The sequence below is a fragment of the Folsomia candida genome, unplaced genomic scaffold, assembly GCF_002217175.1.
Source record: "Folsomia candida strain VU population unplaced genomic scaffold, ASM221717v1 Fcan01_Sc014, whole genome shotgun sequence".
NCBI lineage: Eukaryota > Metazoa > Arthropoda > Collembola > Entomobryomorpha > Isotomidae > Folsomia > Folsomia candida.
Window position 1 is genome coordinate 686,546 of NW_019091206.1, and position 22,021 is coordinate 708,566.

The 22,021-nt window shown below is 35.7% G+C and overlaps 2 protein-coding genes across 2 annotated transcripts; both read right to left on the minus strand.

Annotated features, from left to right (window-relative positions):
* Positions 1 to 16,736: 16,736 nt before the first annotated feature.
* On the minus strand, positions 16,737 to 18,472 carry LOC118437557. Its single transcript, XM_035856684.1, has 7 exons — positions 18,326 to 18,472; positions 18,162 to 18,252; positions 17,920 to 18,097; positions 17,671 to 17,849; positions 17,424 to 17,583; positions 17,218 to 17,348; positions 16,737 to 17,132 (listed from the first exon to the last, which is right to left on the minus strand). The coding sequence occupies exons 1-7, from the start codon at positions 18,424 to 18,426 to the stop codon at positions 16,821 to 16,823; spliced, it is 1,152 nt and encodes a 383-aa protein (XP_035712577.1). The 5' UTR covers positions 18,427 to 18,472; the 3' UTR covers positions 16,737 to 16,820.
* A 48-nt stretch (positions 18,473 to 18,520) lies between these two features.
* On the minus strand, positions 18,521 to 21,823 carry LOC118437609. The gene is made up of 3 exons (XM_035856779.1): positions 21,261 to 21,823; positions 18,750 to 18,809; positions 18,521 to 18,670 (listed from the first exon to the last, which is right to left on the minus strand). Exons 1-3 carry the CDS (start codon positions 21,645 to 21,647, stop codon positions 18,521 to 18,523), a joined length of 597 nt encoding a protein of 198 aa, XP_035712672.1. The 5' UTR covers positions 21,648 to 21,823.
* Positions 21,824 to 22,021: the final 198 nt, after the last annotated feature.

Sequence of the window (22,021 nt, forward strand, 5' to 3'; positions counted from 1 at the left end):
TGAGAAATTTTAAGATTTGATTGTGAGTAATTTTAGAAATTACGAGAATTTTAAGAAATATTAAAAATCCGGTAGAAATTTCATAACTTTAGAAAATTAATACTCCAAAAAAATTGAAAAATCATCAATTGCCAGCTATGAAGCCGTGATATTTGTGTCCGAATCAATAATTACATATGTAAGATACGTTAGTCCTATGCTAAAACAATGCAAATGTTATGCAGTTTTCGTGCGTTCTGAGGTCTGTATCTTTGCGAAACTTGAGTTTGCACCGATAGTCCCATGACAGAGTTTGATCTACATTAAATTATCTTTAATTTGATACCTATATGAGGCAAATCGGTGTGTGACATGTAACTATGTTCCCTCCTAAGACTATCTCCTTGAAAATTTTTGATGTTGCAGTATTTTGATTTTTGCAACATGAATTAACCTGGTTCGAAATTACATTTTTGATTTCCTCATTTCAATTTTGCGGCTAAAAATGCTGTAACACTTATATGTAACTCAAAGTCTACCCATTTCCGTGTTGATCCAACATCTTGAATAGCCTGCTCGAATATAATCTGCCCAGCGACCGCAATCCTGAACTCGATTGCATGGAAGGGATTTCACGAAATCGTTTCACCATCGCTCCCACATTATCAGATCTCAATCCATTTGCAATTTGATGGGTTAGGTCAGGAATCATCTACGTTGATTTATGCAATTTAGTCAATTATTTATTAATGATTTTGAATACTGAGATAAATTCAATTACACATTTCTCTTCAATTAATATAGCAATCAGAGAGTAAAAATAAATAAAATAACGTATCAATTTAGTTTTAAAAGTTCGCTCTACAGCCTTAATAATCTGGTAGTGTCACGGGGGTAATTATGTCACGGTGTTAATTTTGCTATAGATTTGTAAAACATTCTCACCAATTCGTAAAAATCCGCGATCGATATGGTGAGACTTTGTTACCAGGTTATTATCAATCCGACAGAGTCACACAAAGATACCGGCTGGTAATAATTTCTTACCAAATTATTTGTAACTAAATTGTAACCAAGCCACAGATTCGGTTAGTTTAAAATTTCTCTGCCCGGCATAAATTATGTAAAATTCAAACAGCATTTTTGGTCCATTACTAATAAATGATTGTGAACATAACTACCTCAGAATTTTTCAGTGTTTCGGATGCAACTAACTACCTGCAAGAATTAACCGCGAGAAAGTGGTTTCTTGCACCAATTTTTACCCGCAAGAAACGCAAGAAACGCAAAAAAGTGCAAGAAACTACTTAGTTCATAAGGGGGGTCGCTAGATGGCGCTGAGTTTCTTGCACTTTTTCCGGTTTTTTGCACCTGCAAGAAATGCGGCAAACCCGCAAGAAACGAAACACTGGAATTTTTGTCCTTGTTATAATGAATGCGCTACCAATGGTAGCCATGGTGTATGTACAATGAATGCAATGAATGGGGAAAGACACAGTAATAAAGATATAAGTCAAATAAAATCATAATATGTGCATTCATATCAATCCAATCCACTCATCTCCATCCACACCTTGCAACTAAATATTTACTTGCACACATTTTGATTTTATAATATCAGCAAATTTGTCCAGCTTGGTTCCCCACACGGTCAGCTAGTGAGCAAATTAGTTAACAAAAAAAGTTAGCTCTAGGGTATGTATGTACTTATGTAGCTGAAAAAAAGCAAAGTTCTCTGTTCACAGTGAGTTTTTTGTGATTTTTAAATCGTGCATCTTAGAGTAGGAATGCGAGGTTACATTTGTAATGAAGATAAGCCAAGTGCACGCCTGTGTGTGTGTACAGTAATAAAATTACAACCTTAGTTACTGCCGAGCAAGCGTTTTATATGTCGTGTTTTTCATGGTGCGCAATAAGTTACTACTCGCGTTATACACTGGCTATAGCCTAGTTATAAATATATTTAGATAAGTAGCTATTCATTGTCAGGTAATTATTCACATAAAATCTTGGCCGATCATATGGGCAGAATTAAATGGTATTACTCCAGTCAAATCGGCCATGATATTTGTTAAAATTATTAAATGTCAGCGTTATCTGAAAAAAATAGAAAAACCAAATATGTTTAAAACATCAAAAAAGCATATCTTTAAAGCATTAAAGTACCGAATCCTTCGCGTTAGGAAAATTTCTTAGCATTCGCGGCTGAAGGCAGGATCGTGCCAAGTCGTCCCTATTTGAATCATACATAAGCACAAAATCAGGGTTTTTTATCGACTCCACAATGCTATCTTCGGAGGGAAGAAATATCAAAGGGGATGTAATATCTTGATATGTGGTAATGTACAAATTTTCCAATGCAAGGAAACACACTATGAAATCCATCGGTCCAAGATCCAGACCTGAAACTAGTTTCAGTTTCAAGTTCTTGAAACATTTGGCTCGTAAACACCGCTAAGGATTTGAGGGTCGGAAACACTGGCAATTTTAAATATTACTTTTTACTTTACTTTTTATCTTTTTTCCTATTCAACCAATCTCATTTCATGTATGAACTTGAATTACCTACCGAGTTCTTAATATATCCGCCAATAATAGGCTAAGGAATTTCATCTTCATGGTGAACCACCATCTAACAACAAGTAATGTTGTAATGTTGCCATATATTTTTATAAATTTTAATTTCCACCACCAAAATTTCAACAGATGCTATCGCTATGAATGCTATGAATATACAAAGGATGGCTTGAATATTCCCATTCAGTGAAACTCTCTTAACCACTCCATCTGTTGGCCTGTCATCAATGTGAGGGTGCGCCTTTTTCGTAATATTTGCCCTCCGCCGCGTCACCATGTGCGGCCAGTCTTCTAGAAGCTGAATAATTCCGGCGACATAGAGTTTTCGAAATATCTGAGGTGTCACGGGTATCCCGGATATTATGAATTCCCACCCTGACTCTTATGCCAAGATTGGCGACTTTGATTTAAAAAATTAAATCCACGGGTAGTGTTTCTTAAAGTATATGAGTCCCTTGTTGATTTCTCTGTCGTCTAGGACCAACGCAGTTAGCCCACATTGTACGAGAGCATGCTCAGTATCACACTCGTTTTCGATTATCATCGTATCTGTCAAATTCCCCAGATATGTCCATTAAACTCGAAGAGATCATTTTATCCCATAATTTTAACTTTGTTAGAATTAAATCCATCGTCGTCTGTATATAACTTCCTAATTAGTCTTGTGCCAAAATTATTCCGATATTGATATTGTTCATTAAATAAGTTTTCTTCAAACGAATACGGCAGCAAGACGAAGTCATGGTTTGCATCAAATCTCCGTATGGACCGATTTCGAAGGGCTTCTCTAGTAAGACTTACAGCGTGGAGCGATGGTGGGTATGAACTTACGAATGTACTCCATGATTTAAGCAAATAGTCTCGTAAGGTGTTTATGTAGTCCTCGAATCCTTTAATTCGGCCAAGGTGACATTCCATCTTGCCCCAGCCACATCCTGGTTTAGCCAGCTGGTTGAAACTTGTCACAGATTTTGACTCTAACGGTGACGAAATTGATATAATGCTTAGGCTCAAGTAGCTACTTGACAATACTGGAACGAGCAGCACCCACAACCCAAATAAGAACTTGAATGCCAAAATTACTCCTATTTTCCGATTTAATATCAGCCGACTTATCAAGAACAATTAATATTACGCCCAACTGTGAGAACAATATCGCTTCTAGACACTCCCAGTTCAGCTGGCTTATTAAAATAACTACGAAAACGATTCCAACAACGACCATGGTCAAGAGTAAAACTATCCAAACCTCTAGCTTGAACGGGTTTAAGAAAATTTTAAAGGACAAATGTTCCCTCGAATGGCACGTCATGAATGAAAAACCTTGCTTCACAGTGGTAAAATAGAGGACAAGCCCAATTAGTTCGGCTTCCCTGTACATAGTTATGTGTTCATTGTATGCAAGCTTCCACCAGTCAATTTTTAAAGGAATGGCAGTTAACTACCCGTACAAAATTTTCCTTAGTTAACGTTCCGAGGTTCAGATCAGTGTGGATGAACTTTAAATTATTAAAATTGCTTAGTAAATCTTCGTTTGGAATTTTACTATTGGCGAAACCTTTTGCAATTTCTACAACATTATTAACTAAAGAATTTGCTGATGCTAAAATTTCTTCTCATTTTACCAAAGATATTGACCCTGACATTTGAAGTGATTTGATGAAAGCTAATTTATAATCTTCGTTAATTTATGCCAGTAAACTAGGCCCAATCTCCGTAACTTCTTCAACTTCCATCTCATTATTATTCTCACTATTATTTGGAATATTTACTGCAATGTGCGGACAAGGCGGATCTCTGACTAGACGTTCCCGTAAACAAAAGTATGTAACATGGTTCCAAAGAGTTTTTGTATTTGTAAATAGCGTTGAACATACTGGACAGTTAATTTTAATCCAACCATCCCTACTTAATTCATCAAACCCTTTCAAATGATTCCAGTATGCCTCAAAGCTTTCGAAATTGGACTGACAAATACTACATTCGAACACTTGAGAAATATTTAGAGCCATCTCTAAATTACTTACAGCGCTGACCTCCCTAACTGCACAAATTATTTTTATTCTCTAGCCAATTGAAGAGACAACAGCAGCAAACAATGTTTCTTCGGGTGACCGGAAGAAACGGTCCGGTCTTGCAATCTGGTTAGCCTAGCCTTCGAAGTACATCTTCATCGATGTCGTTATCTGAAATAAATTCAAAATAATGTTAAAATATGCGCAACAAAATTAATCAATTGCAAATAACAACTTACCTTTAAAAGTTTCCAAAAGTCTGATTAAACCGCTTGATTTATGGACTTCGTTAACAAAATCAGCCATCCTGGCCTAAAATTCGACTTAAAATAATTTATATTTGTCAAAGCGACAATTCAGCCAGCCTACTAACTCGAACTGACCATGATAACAAAAGAAAACTAAATACAACACGCGGAATCAAATACACTCCACCACTGACTAAACTTTGCGCGACTTTTGTGCCAATGTTTTCCATGTATCTTGAGTAAAAAGTGTTCAAATAGTTTAATATTTTTGTCACAAACTGGTGTAAAATTTGCTATTAAACTTGAGTAAATATTAATCAATATTTCATGAAATTACATTTGAGTAAGAAAAGAACAAATTATACACACTATTGAGTAAAATGTGCTTTCTACAACCGTGTTACGGGTGGTAATAATTCCAAGTACCGCTACACACACAATTCACTGTATTTTATATATTTATTCTCTCATTCTCACAGGTACAGTCATTCGATCCTTAACTTATGTCCTTAACTAAAACACCAACTTTTATCTCACTCGCTCCGCTTTCTTCTTCTCTCGTTCGCTATTCTTACATACTAGGTATTTACTTATCGCTACTTCTACTCTTGTTCCCTCCCTAAACTCTACTGATCTGTGCACTCTCATTTCTCCGGGAAATGCACAACAGTGACGTGCATAACTATCCTATTTTTACATTCATTAGAATCATCTCCTTTTTTGCACATCTCTGCATACTTACGTAAACTGTGTAAACTCAATCCGGCGACACTCCGGACGCTTAGAGAACATTGTCCCAATGTGTGATGGTAAATAAGGATGAGTGAAATTCTGGGAAAAATTCTAAGCTAATCTTAACCTATTTTTAACCTATTATTACTTAACTAGTTTCTTTAATTTTGAATCTTAACCTATTCTTAACCTATTCTTATAAAATAAATTTTAAAGATTTTTCTTAATATCTAGTACTTATGCTAAGATATTCCTTAACCTAAAATGACTTCTTAACCTAAATGAATTTCTTAATCTAAATAACCTAAAATTAACTTAACTAGTATTTTCATTGATACGTTTCATTCATTATTCAAATTTTGAATATTACATTTTATCAGCTTAAAGTATTTTCGTTTATTCGTGTTTCGTTTTCGTATTGTTCGAGTTCGTTCGTTTATTTAAATTATATTGTGTTTTGTGTTTTACTTTAATTTAAAGTTCTATTCATAATTACAATAAAATTAACATAAGACGATTTTAACAATTAATATTTTTGTTTGGATTTGCTTTTTATTTTTGATATTTGTTTCTTAAATCTAGGCATAATTTAATTTTCTATTCTTCCTATTTTATTCTTATGCTTAATTTATTCTCTGGAGAGTGGCTTGGGTCCCAATTTGGCCTGTATTTTCTGAAGGATTTGCGGTTGAAATTTCTTTTGTTGTTGGTTGTATCGTTGACTAGTCAGCTCCTCCTCAGCTTTTAAGGAAGAAAATGCGGCCAAATGGAAGATCCAAGGCTCCAGGTAGTGGTGTTTCCGAGAAAACAAAAAAATGTTGACTTATTAGAGATAGTTTTAAATAAAATCGAAGAGGTTTCATAAATCAAGATAAATGTTATGACAGTTCGAAATATTATCTGGTGAAGAAATGTTAATTGATCATGGACTATCCAGTTGTAGTGATATATCCAGCGTAGATGTCAGGTTCCAATGGAGTAGGGTCCAATCGAGTGGACTTAGGTTCCGTTGAAACGTGGTAACTGTGGAGACGAGTCTCCACATCCCGAAGATTCATGACTCGGTGCGTAGTTTTATTATATTTCCATCTTAATCCACAACAGACAAGCAAAAGGATTACGACTAGAATACTAAGAAGACTCAGGGAAATAATTCCCATGAACAGGTTGTTGTAGATGGTAAGACTATCTGCGCATGCTCCAGGGATGAGCATGGCAAATACTAGAAGCTGTTGCGACAAAGTCCAAGTCTTATAAAATACGTAGATAACCAAGATGGTTAACAAAACTAGCCAGAAGATTGAAATAATAGGATTTACAATATGATGAAAACTGTCAACGTAAGTTTGAAAAGAACCAAAAGGTTTTATTTCGGGGATGGTTAAGTTGAAAACCAGGTCGTGTTTAAACCAATTTGCGTTGTAAATGTCGGAAAAATTTTCATATCCTTCAGTAACAAATAATGTTTCGTGATAATGATTAGCTTTGGTAAGTTCGGCTGTATTAATAAGACTCCAGCGACTAGGTATGGCGATGTTGATTTTTGGAGAAAGAAAATCTCCCGAATCAGATTTCCCGATTAAACACGGAAATGGTGGTCGAACAATTGGGTGTTGATTATTTAAGTAAATGTAACATCCACACGTGAGTTCTATAATATAGACTCCAAAGGAGTGGGCAGTGGTATCAATTATGGAGAAAGTGTGAAACGTATCATTTTGTTTACAAATTATTTTTGAAGAGGTTGGTGGTTGAGTAACCGCATATCGATAATACGAATCGTGCCAGCCTAACTTAGTGACTAAGACCTCTTTTGACTGGGTTTCTCGACAGGTAAAAGGACATGTCTGATGAAGTATTTCGTAACTCAATCCTTTTTGTGATAATAAGGCCTTAATACACCCGGCATGATTTGAGGCTCGAGTGGATAATGAAGAATATTGACAGCTTCCTTTGGATAAATCACAAAGCGAGCTATCAGCATTACTGATAGGGTATGGGATATTATTAATTAAAATAACGAAATCATGGCTATGTGACATGTAGCAGAGTTGTGGGGTTTCCTGATTAGCGTGATGGTAGAACGGTAAGCTAAATACTTCCGCCACCGTGACAATTTGGTCAAGTGATTTGATAGGTACATCCAATTTTATGTCTATAGTACCATGTTCTGGATCAAATGAGCATCTTGTCATTTCATGATGATAATACTTTGATAATTGTGAATTAGAAATAACAGTAGTCATATTGACAGTAGCAAGTGTTTTGTTTAAATGTACTAACTCCATTTTTAAGGATGAAGAATCAATAGCTTGTAAAGGTAATCTTCCTGACATGCATGCTGATTGAATTTGAGAATACTGAACTAGTTCTATGTACCTGTACAGGTCTTCCGCTAAACGAGTATCAAACAAATAGCTTCGTAAAGCACCATCTTGCATGGTTCTCTGGATATCTGTAATTCTATGATTATTTAGTCGAATACGGTGTCCCAAATGAGTGGTAAGATTCATTATATTATCATTAAGTCTATTGTTTGCAATTTCGACAGTATGTGCTATTCGAATCGAATTCGTAGAGTTTATATCCACGTTAGCCTGTAGGTGGTCATAAAGTAGTTGAATATTTGTTGATGTTGTTGGTGGATCAATGTAATTAAAATTTTTAGCACCCACCCAACCTGCGGCCAGTGCTAGTATGGAAGCCTGTCGTTTGGTTCTTGAGTTGGTTTGATTTGACAAATTGTTCCACATAACACTCCTACCTACTCTGGTGAGGTTATGGGCATTCCTATGCAAGAATTTTTCAGCTTCTGTTCTAAATGAGCGAACAGTGGGCATAGGGGGTAAATCTGTGGTAGAAGGGGGTACTAAAATTGGTGGGCTATGTCTGACATTTGCAGGATGATTTTCCTGTAAAAATCGATCTCTCGTCAACTGCTGACGAGTTCGTACATCTGGTGGGTTACCTTGGACTAATGATTGAATAGGAGCTGGTGTACTAGTGGTGGAGGTAGTAGTGGTAGTAGTAGTAGTACTAGTAATATATTCTTCGATTTCTTCAGAACTTGGTTCGGGAAGAAAGACAATAGGTTTAGCCAAGGGAGGTCGTTTGTTATTTTCAATTAAAGTTGAGATTTTTTTGATTTTAACTTTTGGAGGGGTTAGAGTAGTCAATGTTTGATACATGAAATCAATTTTTCCGGTTAGGTAGTTAAAGTTATTCAGGAGGTACTGATCAATCATGCAAATGGGACTTACTGGACCACGTCCAAATTCTAAAGTTGGGCAGTGTTCATTCAGGGTTTCGATAAAATAATTCTGTGGTTTAGTGAAATTAAATTTTACCTCGAAGAACAAAGGTGTAGTTTCTTCAAAGATGAAGATATCGTCTGGAACCGGTTTAATGAATACGCCCGATACTACGTGGATTCGAGGGGAAGACTCTCCCTGGACGCCCATCAGCATCAGGATTAAGTAAAAGATTATCATGACTAAAAAAGAAGAAATATTAATACCAATTCATTTATTTATGTCGAAAACCGTGACGGAGTTTTTATTTCGCGTCCTGATCTGGTTTTTGGATGAGAAATCTCTACAGATTCAGGTGATTTGATAGACTCAGGAGACTGATTTAATTTAAAAGTTTTCAAAATTGAGTTGGAAGGAAATTTGGCTTGGAATTCCGCAGGATCGTACGTTCCTAAGTTCTCATATCGAGCTGAAATTGGTCGCAATCGTTTTAAGTGGACTATTTCTGTACCAAAAGGTGGTTCTAATTGAGCTATCTTATAATTTTGATCAGATTTCTTTTTCTAAAATTCGATACGGTCCGCGAAATTGTGGAGAAAGTTTTTTAGATTGATTTTTGTTCAAATTTGGATAATATAACATAACAAATTCTCCAACTGTAAAGGTTTGGATTTTATGATGACGCTCAAATGAGGCTCTAGAAGATTCTTGTGCCAGTAATAGTTGGTTGCGCACTGCTTCCCGTGCTTTGTTTAAGTCGTCTAGATAAGTATCCGGGAAGTTTGGTATTGAAAGTCCTAATTCACCAGGAAGACGAGGATGCCTTCCCATTAATAAGAAGTAAGGTGAGAGTTTTGTCGATTCATTTATAGCTGTGTTAATTGCGAATATGACACTGGGGAGATAGAATCCTCATTCTTGGTTAGTTTCTGAAACATAGCATGCTAATATATTTTCTACAGATCTAATACATCTCTCAGCTACCGCATTCCCAGTACTGCTATAAGATGATGTAAATTGGGGTATGATATCCAATCTTTCAAATAAAATTCGAGATAAATTCGAGCGATGGGTAGCATGATTGTCCCAGACTACTGTTTCGGGGCATCCGTGCACGAAGATAACTGAATTTAAAAGAAATTTTGCTACCGATTTTGCGTTATAGGATTTGGAACTGCCTGCTACGACAAATCGTGTCAAAATATCAATGGCGATAAAACAAAATTGATGTTGATATGGCTTGGATGGTTTTAAAGGGCCACAAACATCGAAAAAAATCCTTTGAAAAGGACTACTTACAATTTCATGACTTTTCATAATAGCTAATGGAAGAGTATTTCTACTTTTTATTTGTTTGCAAGTAATGCACGATGCTACGTAATTTTCTACGTCCTTAACAAGCGTTTTCCAATAAAATAGTTTCTGAATTCTGTCTTGTGTTTTTGTCCTTCCTAAATGTCCAGCGCAACGGTGATCATGAAATGCATACAGGATTCTAGAAATTAAAGACGAGGGTACTGCAAGCTTCCAACCTGCATTGTTATGTTTTTGATAATAAACCAAGTTGTTGTATACTAAATAATTTGGACAAGGAATATTTTGTTTGCATTGTGTCTTAATTTGGGATAATTCGGGGTCAGACTCTTGCGCCTGCACGAGTTCACTACGATAATCTTGTGGGGTTAAATAATTTACTGAAACTGTTTGTTCTGATTCTTTGGTGGGAGAATTTTTATCGTATGAAATTAAGCGACTCAGACAATCGGCAGCATAATGTGTTTTTCCTGAGCTGTATGTAATAACTAATTGATGAGCCGACAAGGTGTAAAGCCAGCGGTTTAATCTTCTATTTTTGGAACATTTCATCTTTAAAAGGCTACATACTGCATGATTTGGTTAAATTTATTTTTCCATTTGACTCCAATGGTGGAGGCATTTTAACAACTGCTTCTATCTTGTTAGGGTTCGGTGCCACTTTTCCATCCCTAGAAAGAATATATCCTAATACTTTAGCCTGACCAGCGCCAAATAAACACTTAGATGGAGACAAAGTTAGATTTGTAGTTCTTAAAATCTCGAAAAATTCCCTTAAATGATACAAATGCTGTTGCCATGAGGGACTAAATACAATAAGATCATCTAAGTACACAAACATCCATTTAAAAATTTGCTGGTGAAAAACTTTTCTCATCACAGTCTGAAATATGTATGGACTTGTTGTTAATCCCTGTGGTAAAACTAGCCATTCATAAGTACCATCCGGTGTTGACATACCGGTAATATGCCGATCCCTGCTGTCAATAGGTACCTGCCAATATCCATTCGAAAGGTCTGTGGTACTTAAATATTTGAAATCTGACAACATTGTAAAGATATCCTCGATTTCAGGCAGAATTTGATGACAAGCATGTAAAGCTGTTGAGTTAATCTTACGCATGTCTATTACTAGTCTGAGACTACCGTTGGGTTTTTTCACTAAGAGTGTAGGAGAAGTTGATGAGCAAGGGGCATTTCTGATTAAACCTGCTTTTTCTAAAGTTCTAAGATGTTTTTGAAGATATTCCCTCTCATGGAGAGACATTTTATAATGTTTCTGGAATACAGGGCTGTGGTTTTTGACAAAAAGTCTAACACCATCAGCTCCTTGGTCAAACGGTCCAGGATATCGTCCTAAATCTGTCAAATCTGTGTGATCCCAACAGAAAACGTCCCCGTATTCTGTAAGTAAGGTCTGAAGTTCTACCTTTTGTTTTTCAGTAAGATCTGATGCGATTTTGATTTGTTCTATTTGCTCTTGTGTCATAATACTAGGTCGATTATTATACCTAAGATTCGGATGATCTTTGCTACAATGATAAATTTCCTGGACTGGTGAGAGATATCCAACACAGGTATTTTTGTTTAGGGTGACGGGTGGTCTCATTGAAGTGAGAAGTATTTCTGTCAATTTTTCGGGTTTAGCTATGAAACCTGGCCCATATACACAATGAGTGTTTAAGAAGTGTTCGTTCCACTCAAAGATGTAATTCCCTGAAGGGTTCAAAATTTCCGCAAAGTCAAATTTCACAGGTACTGATGTGTAACCTGGTGAAGCTAGAACAAAAGTTTCCTGAATTATAACAGGAATTTCCATTACTGATGGTTCAACGTTGTCTGATATATCAATGTGATTTAGTTCATTAACTAAGGGTTCATCGTTTACTATTTCTTGATCAGTTAAATACAGACGGAAATTTTCGCCAGCTACTTGGACCTGTCGTTTCGCAAAATTAATCAAACATTTTTGTGAGTGTAGTAAGTCATTTCCTAAAATTAAGTTTCTCGAAAGATTCGGAGCTACGTATACCTTATGAGTTAAAAGTCTATTCGATAATTTGATTATAATTGTAATGTAGGAATCTATAAGGTTAGTTCCTGTGACTCCGGTTACCTTAAATGAGTTACAAGGAGTAGGTTTAAATTGTGATGCCATTTTAGGTGAACATAGAGAAATCGAACTTCCTGTATCTATTAGTGTATGAACTAAAATACTAGTAGCCTTAGAAGCTGTGATGTGTAATTTAACGAAAGCTAAAAAGGGATCTATTGATGCTAAATTATAGAAGCCGAGGTATTCTTCTGCTCCCACAGTATCCTCGAGTACGGTGGGGATCGTTAGTTTTCCTGTGGTGTCATTCCAGTTTGAGACCGGGCTAACTCCTTAGCTCGCTCCAGTAATCTTTTCCTTTGAGGACAGTTTACCCTATCATGGTCTGGACTGCCACAACGCCAACAAATAGGGCGTCCTTGTGCATCCCGATATTGACGGATGAAGTTGAACAATGCGCCATCACCTTGTTGATCAGGTTCCGGCTCTGAATTTCTATTGGCATTTCTATTGAAATTCCATGTGACTCTTTTCCCTCCTCGTGGCGGTTGATTTGAGGAAAAATAACTAAAGTTCAAGTTTTTGGGGATCACTGGTAGAGTTCTGCCCATTATTAACATAATCATTTATTCGAGAATCCTGACTATAATTGGATTCAATAGCTGGTATACGGTTGCCAGTCTGCGGTTGCCTAGGACCGTTATTATTTTCATAAAAATTCAAGGGGGGACCATAAACAAAGTCACGCGGTTATGCCCTATAATTAATTCTGTCCATCGGTTGGGAACGGTTCGGACCAAGCGATGGAGGTCTACCGAAATAACCCTGTTGGTAAGGTTTCTGCAGATATTTCTGTTGACTTGCAAGTTCTAGATCTTTTATTTTGTTTTCCAGTGCAGTCATTTCTATTCCATCAGATTTCTTCTGATTGTCATGCTGGGGAAACATGGAAATAAACTTTTCATGATGCAGGAGGATGTCCTTGACATCCATGTCAGTTTTTGGTCTTTGATCAAACACCTTTTGTGCCAATGCAGAGGGCAATCCCTTAAGCAAGTATTTAATTCTCTGTTCCACGCTCATATTGGGGTCTAGTCTGGATACTAACGGAAGAACTGTGTAAACATAGTTTACAGCAGAACCACACTTCAGATAAGTGGTCTCTCGCAGTTGTTTAAGTATGTTCTCGTGCGTTTCTGTGATGTCAAATGCAGCTGTAATTTCGGTTTTTAAATCAGTCCAATCAAGATCAACGTCTATGTATGTTTTGGCGGGATTAGATGCTTTAGCTTTGGCATGCCTGTACATATCGTACCAGGACTTTGCGCCATCTCTAAGATATTGGGGAAAAATCTTAATTTGTCTGCTTCAGTCCAGCCATACGAAATGGCTAGTAATTCGTACTTTTGTAAAAACTCTTTGATTGTCTTGGTGCCATCAAATTGTACGTCAATCTGGGAGAATGGTGGTAAATAATGCGTTGGATTTGCCATATTACCAGGGATAGCAATAGTTCTCCTTATCTTTCTAAATTTGGGTATCCAAGGGGGTGGAGAAGGTGGTAGAGGTGGAGGTACAGGTATAATAATTAATGGGGGTGAAGGTGTACGAGGGGGTGGAGTGAGGTTTCGTGGGGGTGGAGTAAGGTTGCGTGGGGGTGGAGTAAGGTTGCGTGGGGGTGGAGTAAGGTTGCGTGGGGTTGTTACTGGTGTACGTTGACGTTTCCTAGATGGACGAGGGGGTGGTGAAGGAGTACGTTGAAGTGGTGTGGTTGTACTCGAGGGTGGTGTTCTAACTAGTACCTTTTTGCTGACCTTTTCTTCAACGGGTGTGACTGGTATGAACCAGGAGCTGGGGCTTTCCTGTTTAATTTCAGCTTTAAAATTTCTGATCGGTGAGTTGGTCCAGGTCCAGGGGGATTTCTTGAAAATTTTTGAAGTGAATGCTATCTTTTCTTTTGATTTTGGCCCAGAGGTTGATTTTGGTGTCGAATTGCTACTTGTTCCAAGGGTTGATGTGGTTTGTGTAGGTATAAGTACCGGTGAAGCTGTTGGTACTGGTTGATCTAATAATTCTTCAATGGAAATTTTTGATAACGGTGGGGCCGAAGGGTGGGGTTCAGTTTCTGGTGGGGAAACGTCCTCTTCTAAATTAACCAAAATGTCTTCCTCTATTCGCTCTAATAGTTTGGGTACAATTTTTCCTGCTTTGAATTTCACTGTTTTTGTTGTTTCCGGAAGAATTGGCAATCTTGTATTGAATTGATTATTTTGAATTTGACTAAAATCCTTTGATAATTTAGGTAGCGTTGAATATTCCGGAGGATTGTCCCAAATTGTCGGGGCGGTTGGGGGTTGAGGACCAAGGGTCAGTTTTCGTTGCCTTTTCCGTAAAGGGGGTACCAAAGAGGTTAAATTAATGTTGGGGTTTAAGAATTTTTCATGATCTCCGAGTGGATCTTCTGAACCTTTTCCTGGTAATTTGTCTGCAAAGATCAACTTGGAAGTCGTAGGGGTCTGAGGGACTGAAGGACCTGGTTTTTCAGCTTGTACTTGTTTTGCCGTGGGTGAGTTAGGAGTAGAAGGGGTGTGAAGGACTGAGGGACCTGAAGGACCCGGCTCTCTCTCACTTGAAGCTGATGAAGGACTGAATAGCCAGCCCTTGAGGGACTTAAGGGTGGAGACTAATATGCTCTGGTGCTGAGGTGGTAGTTCTAAGGAAACAGGGTCCCTATTAGGGGGAAAAGGAAGCTTACCTCGTGTTTTGGAACGAGTTCTGATTGGAGAAACCGAAACTAAAACTTCTGATTTTATTCTCTTATGCTGTGACTCCTCTGAATTTGACATGGATCTCGCCTGAGTGCTAGACAGCGACTGAGAGATTGTTCCGAAATGTGGTACTAATCTGGGGTTTGCCTTCGAGGAAAGCATGAATCTCAAAATAAATCTCTGGGTTGGTGACCATAAATGGACTGCACTAGATGGGGTGATGTTCTGACGTACGTATGATATAATTGGGGAACCGGCATAATTTCTAAGAATAAATACACTTAAATGGAAGACTATGACTTCATGCCAAATCTCTAAAAATAAAATAACCTAATATGGACATCCGTGTAGGATAGGAAGAGCAAGATGTGATGTAACTGACGTCATGCACAGAGTGGCCAACTTTGTACAATGAGTACCCACTCATCCTAAAATAACCGAGCCCAGAGAAAACTAAAAATATCGTAACCTAGGTGCACCATATACTTATATGTTCCTACATATGCCTTTATGAATATGTAATGCCTAACTTCACGTTTCCTAAAACTTATGAGACACACTCTAAATAAAATATTGCTTAATTTTATATCACTAATTATCAGGGTTGGACAAAATACTATTTAAAATACAGCATACAAATTACAAAATACAAAATACTATTTTGTATTTTGTATTTTGAGGGACAAGTTTCAGGGGAAAGTATTTTGTATTTTGTATTTTTAACCTTGCCGGGTATTTTGTATTTTGTATTTTCTAATTTTGAATGTCGATCAATGTATTTAAAATACAAAAATACATTTCAAAATACATTTCCAAAATACAGTCTCATAAAGCGACCCTGAACTAGTCGTAAAAACATAACTAAATATTGCAAAGCAGTAGAAACATAATAATTGTGTAAGTCAAAATGTATTTTTCATGTTTTTCAGACATGAAGCACAAATTTGAATTTTTTCCAGCTGTAAAAGATTTGCATATATGAATTTCGCATAGCATACATATGTACGGATTGACATGTTATAAGAAGGTACATAATGTACAAACTTTATACTTACGTGTATTGAGATACATAAGTATATATACCTACATGTTTTTCGTACATTTTACAGACATTGCTGATCTTATCGTTATTGCGAGTTGATGAATTGTATGGTTTATCAGCCCGAGTCAGGGCTAAAGTATTATATAATAGGCATATGCACATAAATACTTCTATTTTACTAATCCGAGAAATAATAACCAAAATATGTTGAAAAGTTTGCGAAAGTTTGGCTTATTAAGGGAACGTGCATATATTATGTAACAGATTTTTACACCACCATCCTTCCCAGTTGAACTCATTTTAAGCAAAATACGATAAGATAAACAACCGGAAACCCAAAATCACGACGGTACGTAAAATGCAACAGGCTGTGGTGTTCACCTCTAATCTACACACTAAGAAAAAATGTACAAATTTTGCCCAACCTTGAGTAATATTTTGATCAACCCTGAGGAAAAAAGTGATGGAAACAAGTCTTGGTTAAATTTTCCTCAAGCCACTTGAGTGATTCATTTTGACCAATGTTGAGTAAAATTTGATCAACTATAATGAGCGTTCTCTACTATTGAATTGGGCAAATTTTAATCAACTTGCTGACAAAAGTTTACTCAAATGCTTGAATGAATTATGCTCAACTCACTTGCAAATTATTTATGCAATTAATTGGATGAATTTTAGCATAATATTGAATTAAACTTCAACAACGTCTGATTAATTATTTTTTTAGTGTTTTTATTCCGAATTAAATATACAATCTTATACAAAAACGAATACTGATAAATTTAAATACATGAACACAATTTAAATTGTAACTAATTATTACACATACATGCAAAATTAATTAAACAATAATATGAGATCCTAAAGCTAATACTGATGCAGGTGGAGATACAATTTCGTTTATCTGGTAGACCGTGTGATCAAAGAAAGACCAGACCGGGTAACATTCATCGGGGAACTTAAGTTTTAAAACATGGAACAACTTAAAACATAAATCTACGGCAGAAATTATCGTCGGCGACTTAATTAATTTTCGCTCAAGCATAACGTAAACATCCTTAATTATAAGGTTTGCCAAATCTCCAACACAAACAACAAACGGTTGACGTCGCTCCGATTCATTGGCTTTGAACGACTCCAAATCAAAAGTTTTCTGAATTGAGTCAAACAAACGCGTATTTAAGAAAATGATACAAATTTTGCTTCATGTTATACATATTAAACAATATTGCACTTACAGATACAAATTGAATAAAAAAGTCAGCAGCCGCCGCAGCTGATATTTTGACTTTCTTTGCTCCTCTCTTCTTATAAGCTGATGTCGAGGTCAGATACGGCAACATCACAAATGCAGCAATTGTAATCTCATCTAAATAATTAATTGATTAACTATATAAATATATATTATTGCAAATATTAATTATCTAACAGCTCTGACACTTACCCAATGATAATGTTGAAAACATTTTTTTAATTCCTGACTCAGCTATTGCTTTGGTTTGAGACCTCTCGGCGAATTCGCAAATTTGTTTGGCGATGCTAGGCCACTTCCTTAGCATAATTTCCGATTTCCCGGGATTCAATCTTTCAAAGTCCTGGTCAATCTAAGGAATTTTAAAGGAGCAATATCAATGCTAACTTTCAAAGCTAACCATTTATTATTTTATTTCTATTATCCATATTATACTTACCACACCAGATGTCTCAAGAAGATGTGGCCACTCTTGTAAAGTGTTACTCAAATTGGTTGTATTTTTTAATTCTAGACTTCGCAAATTAAAGGTGTCCTTCATGTATTGCAGCACCTGAGATGCAGGTGATTTTGAGTTAGACAGCCAGGATTTCATTTCGTATTCCTCAACAGTAGGATCTGTCAAATATTTGGATTATTATTTATAACAAAAAGGTATACAACAATTTTAGTTTGATGTTAAATTTACCATTAGTAATAGAGTCGAGGACTCTTGGCTTCTTCCGAATTGAAATACAGTTTTTATTTCGCAAGTATTTTAATCGGTCCTCGATCAATCCTGTCGCTGGAATATTTTTGTAAATGATTCGCCCTTTCTGGTCCATTTCCTCTGTGTCAATTGACTTGGCGTCACTGTAGAATAAGCTCTGCAAAAAATATATTTTAATATTCATACAAATTATGTTATAGATAAATATAATTTGGTTTTACTTTAATATCAATCTGCTGCTGTTCGGCGAGGTGCCCAAACAATTGTGAGGAGATGCACTCAGCTAGATTTTTCTTAACATGGCGAGGTGGACTATAAATAAAATAAATTACTATACCTACTAACTAAAGAATCAATTTTAACATAAATGTATGTAGACACTTACTAGTTGGAATAGTTTCTGATGAGATAATTCACTGTGCGCCTCTTAATTAAACTTTTGACTTGGAACGACGCCATCCCTTGGCTAATAATTAGTTGCAACATTTCCTGTCCTTTGGCCGTACCTTTTTCACGATCTGTTTGGACTACAATTTCTTTAACATTCTGAAAATACACGAAATTAATTAACTAATTAAAATTATGTGACCATCCAAATTGTTACTTCGTTACTCACAAATAACTGATCTGACAGTGACAAACATTTATCGCCCTCAGAAATGTTTACGGAGCAAATAGATTCTTGCTCAAAATTGTTATTGGATTGTGAGAATGTTTCTTCATTATTAATCTAAAAATAGAAACAACCAATATCACCATACTATATTACAAAATTACAATATATGAAACATATAAGATGCCTTTCTTACCAGCACTAATTTGTACATATTTTCCTCGTCTCTCGATGCCAGCTGCTGTTCACTGGATTTCTATTATTGTACAAAAAAAGCTAAACAACAAAATTAATTTAATCCTAAAATTAAATTAAAATTAATTTATGCTAAAATTAATCTAAACTAATTCTATCGGGCAACATATTACGTCATACTCCGAGCTCGTATTTGCCACAATCAACGGGTGCTCCAAATCTAATAATTCAGGTTTAATTATTATTGCCGTTTTTTTACCAGTTACTTTAAAGAGATAAGAATTGTGAAGCAATTCCACGCAAGTAATTGGAGAAACACAAATATAAACTTGATCATCGTGCACAAAACAAAGTTCAACTTGGCAGAATTGAAGCTGATTCTCATTACTCCCTAGAATGAAATATTTATGACGAGAAATTATTGTACCTTTCGCACTTACAAACTCGATTGATAAAATTATTTCCTCGCTACCTATATTTAGTAATGAAAAGTCAAAATTTCCTTTTAATTCATCCAACCTTATTCTAACTCCTCCACCAAATTTAATTTGCATAATTCCGTCACCTTTCGAAGAATTAATGGAAAATGCCATATTCAAAGATAACCGTTTTGATACAGATTTTGCTATATTTTTGAAGTTGTAAGAATTTTTCCCCACAATTTTGCTGAAGCGATGCTTTGCTTCCAATCTCATGCACCAAAAATTTTTTAACGGACTCAGCTGCTCAATTGCGTGAGGGTAGTGTAAAATGTGGTGACATTTTGGAGTTAGATTATTACCAGTCAAATTAATATAGAGCTGGTGGTAATCAGAAATTAAATATCGCAAAAGTGATACACCTTCACGGGAAATTAACGGTGCCATAATAATTCGTATAATTCTTCTTAATTTCAAAATTAAATTTAGCATTTTGTCATCGTCAAAATAAGCCAAAAAAATTGCCGGAAATACAAGAAAAAAGTTGTTCATTTCTGATGCAGAGAAACAAGATTTCTTTTCATCACAAATAAATTGTTGACTTATTTCAGGAAATTTGTTTACTTTATGACTATTCTTTTTGAAACAGGTAGAAATCTGATGATTAATTTGTTGCAGAGTAATTTTCTTGGTCTTTATCAGATAGTCCAATGCTAATTTTAACTCCATTATGCATATTCCTTCAAAAAAATCATGCATAATATCTGGGGCATAATTTTCAGTGACATGAAAATAGGAAATTTCATTTAAAATTGACCCCTCTCGTATCCCGGTTAAAGAAATGTCGCCAAGCACCAAATCCGAGCTATAATTAGCAATATTCCGACGTAGTGATATCTCTTCCTCCACAGCGGTTTGGGTAAAATGCTTGTTACCTTTACAAAATCTACACCTGTAATTAGCATTAAACCCTTCCGTGTATCCCAGTAGGGAATGTAGGCCTAAATTGTCGCCACAAACTTGGAGCAAAACTACGTGTGTGAATGGCAACTCTAACAAAATATCTTGTGGATTAATTACAGACAATTTTTAAATTCATCGACCATTGGTTTCAATATGTTGTTGATACCATATTCCTTCAAAAATTTTGACTTTACAATTAAAAGAGGAAAAATGGTTGACAACTGAGATTTGAAGTGAGGTGGAAAGTTTGCAATTATAAAATAAAACATTGCCAACTTATGTATTTTAGCCTTGGCACCAAGTGGAGTGCAAATTTCTATATCGTCGTAGTAAATTTGCAAGCAAAGGGGATTTCCGTCCAATTTTCTAAAGTATTTTCCAGATTTAAAATTTAAGAAAAGATTGAAATTATTACTGTCGTCTAACACAAAATTACATACAAGTTTATAATGAGACAATATTATTGGCAAGCTTTTCCGCAAATCAAAATAATACATGAAATCAAACTTTTCTATTACCGACCCAGCTGCCACATCGAATTTAAAATGTGACCCAAGTTTAATTTCGGTTGCCTCACTATAAATTTTTTGATCTTTCAAACTCTTCTCAATTAAATATTGAGAGCAGTTTGAGTTATGAAAAGGATCTTTTAGTGTATTCAGCTTAATTAGCAAATCATCTTTCTCAGTGGTATTATTAACAAAATTTTTAGCAATATCGACAATGCTATTTACTAGAGAATTTGCAGATGATAAAATTTCAGCTGACTTTACTAATGAAATTGAACCCGACATTTGTAGTGTTTTGACAAAAGCTAATTTATAGTCTGTAGTAATATCTGCCAACAAATTAGGTCCAATTTCCTCTTCAGTAATTTGAGAAATATCCTGACGTATAGCTAGATTTGAATTTACTGATCTACTTCTATTCTTTGGACAAAAGAGTTTTACATGATTTTTAAGTGTCTCGGTGCTAGTAAAAATTGTAGAACACAAAGGACAATTAATTCTAGCCGTTCCTTTACTAATTTCGTGAAAACTTATTAAATGATTCCAATATGTATTGAATTCTTGGAAATTTGATTTGCAAATGCTACAATTAAACAGTCGTTTATTTTGAAGGGTACTTACGGCGGCGACTTCCCTGATTGCATTAATAATTTTTAGCCTCCGTCCAATTGATGGAACGATATCAGCTAAAAGACGCTCTTCAAGCGATCCGACTTGGCAATCTGGCAGTTTGCGAAGCACATTTTCGTCCACGTCTTGATCTGCAAGATTGAAAAAAAATATTATTAAATTAATTAATACTGATTTACAATTAAGTTTTACCTTTGAATGTTGCGATGAGTTCCACCAGCCCTGCAATCTCGAGAACTTTTTCAACAAAATCACCCATTTTGGCGTAAATTTAATTTTGCAACTCAAAATGGCAAAATTAATTCTTTTTGACTGGTTCTGTTGGTCTCGTGCTTCCAACTGACAAAGACCGCCGCACGGGCTGAACCACCACAACATTTGACTGAATTTTGCTCAATGTGTGGTATGATTTTGCTCTCTTAATGAGTAAATTCTCCCCAGATTGAATGAGCGTTAAACAGCCAACTGAGTTGGTCAATACTTCCCCAATGTTGTACAACAATTACTCAGGAATTTATGCAAAGTTTTTACAACATTGAGTAAAATCATGATAACTAAACTTTTGAATAAAATTTGTCCAAGACTGTGTAAAATAAATTTTGTACAAGCTAATTGACTATTTTTTATACTTCATTATAGCAATATATCATCAAGGTTGAGCAAATTTTCCACAATTTCGTTTTCCTCAAGTGGTTGTATACATCATTATTTAGCGTGTACCCTTTTGTTAAACTTAAGTGCCGAAAACTATG

What these genes read in the sequence shown, in the direction of transcription:
- LOC118437609 (XM_035856779.1), bottom strand. Translation starts at nt 21,647, where the DNA reads ATGTTGTGGTGGTTCAGCCCGTGCGGCGGTCTTTGTCAGTTGGAAGCA. An exon ending in CAATCAGGGAAGTCGCCGCC is followed by an intron (nt 18,810 to 21,260) that starts GTAAGTACCCTT and finishes GTACAATAATAG; the next exon opens with AAATCCAGTGAACAGCAGCT. An exon ending in ATATGTACAAATTAGTGCTG is followed by an intron (nt 18,671 to 18,749) that starts GTAAGAAAGGCA and finishes TTCTATTTTTAG; the next exon opens with ATTAATAATGAAGAAACATT.
- LOC118437557 (XM_035856684.1), bottom strand. Translation starts at nt 18,426, where the DNA reads ATGTTGCAACTAATTATTAGCCAAGGGATGGCGTCGTTCCAAGTCAAA. An exon ending in TTCTTGAGACATCTGGTGTG is followed by an intron (nt 17,584 to 17,670) that starts GTAAGTATAATA and finishes AAAATTCCTTAG; the next exon opens with ATTGACCAGGACTTTGAAAG. An exon ending in GTTTTCAACATTATCATTGG is followed by an intron (nt 17,349 to 17,423) that starts GTAAGTGTCAGA and finishes TTAATTATTTAG; the next exon opens with ATGAGATTACAATTGCTGCA.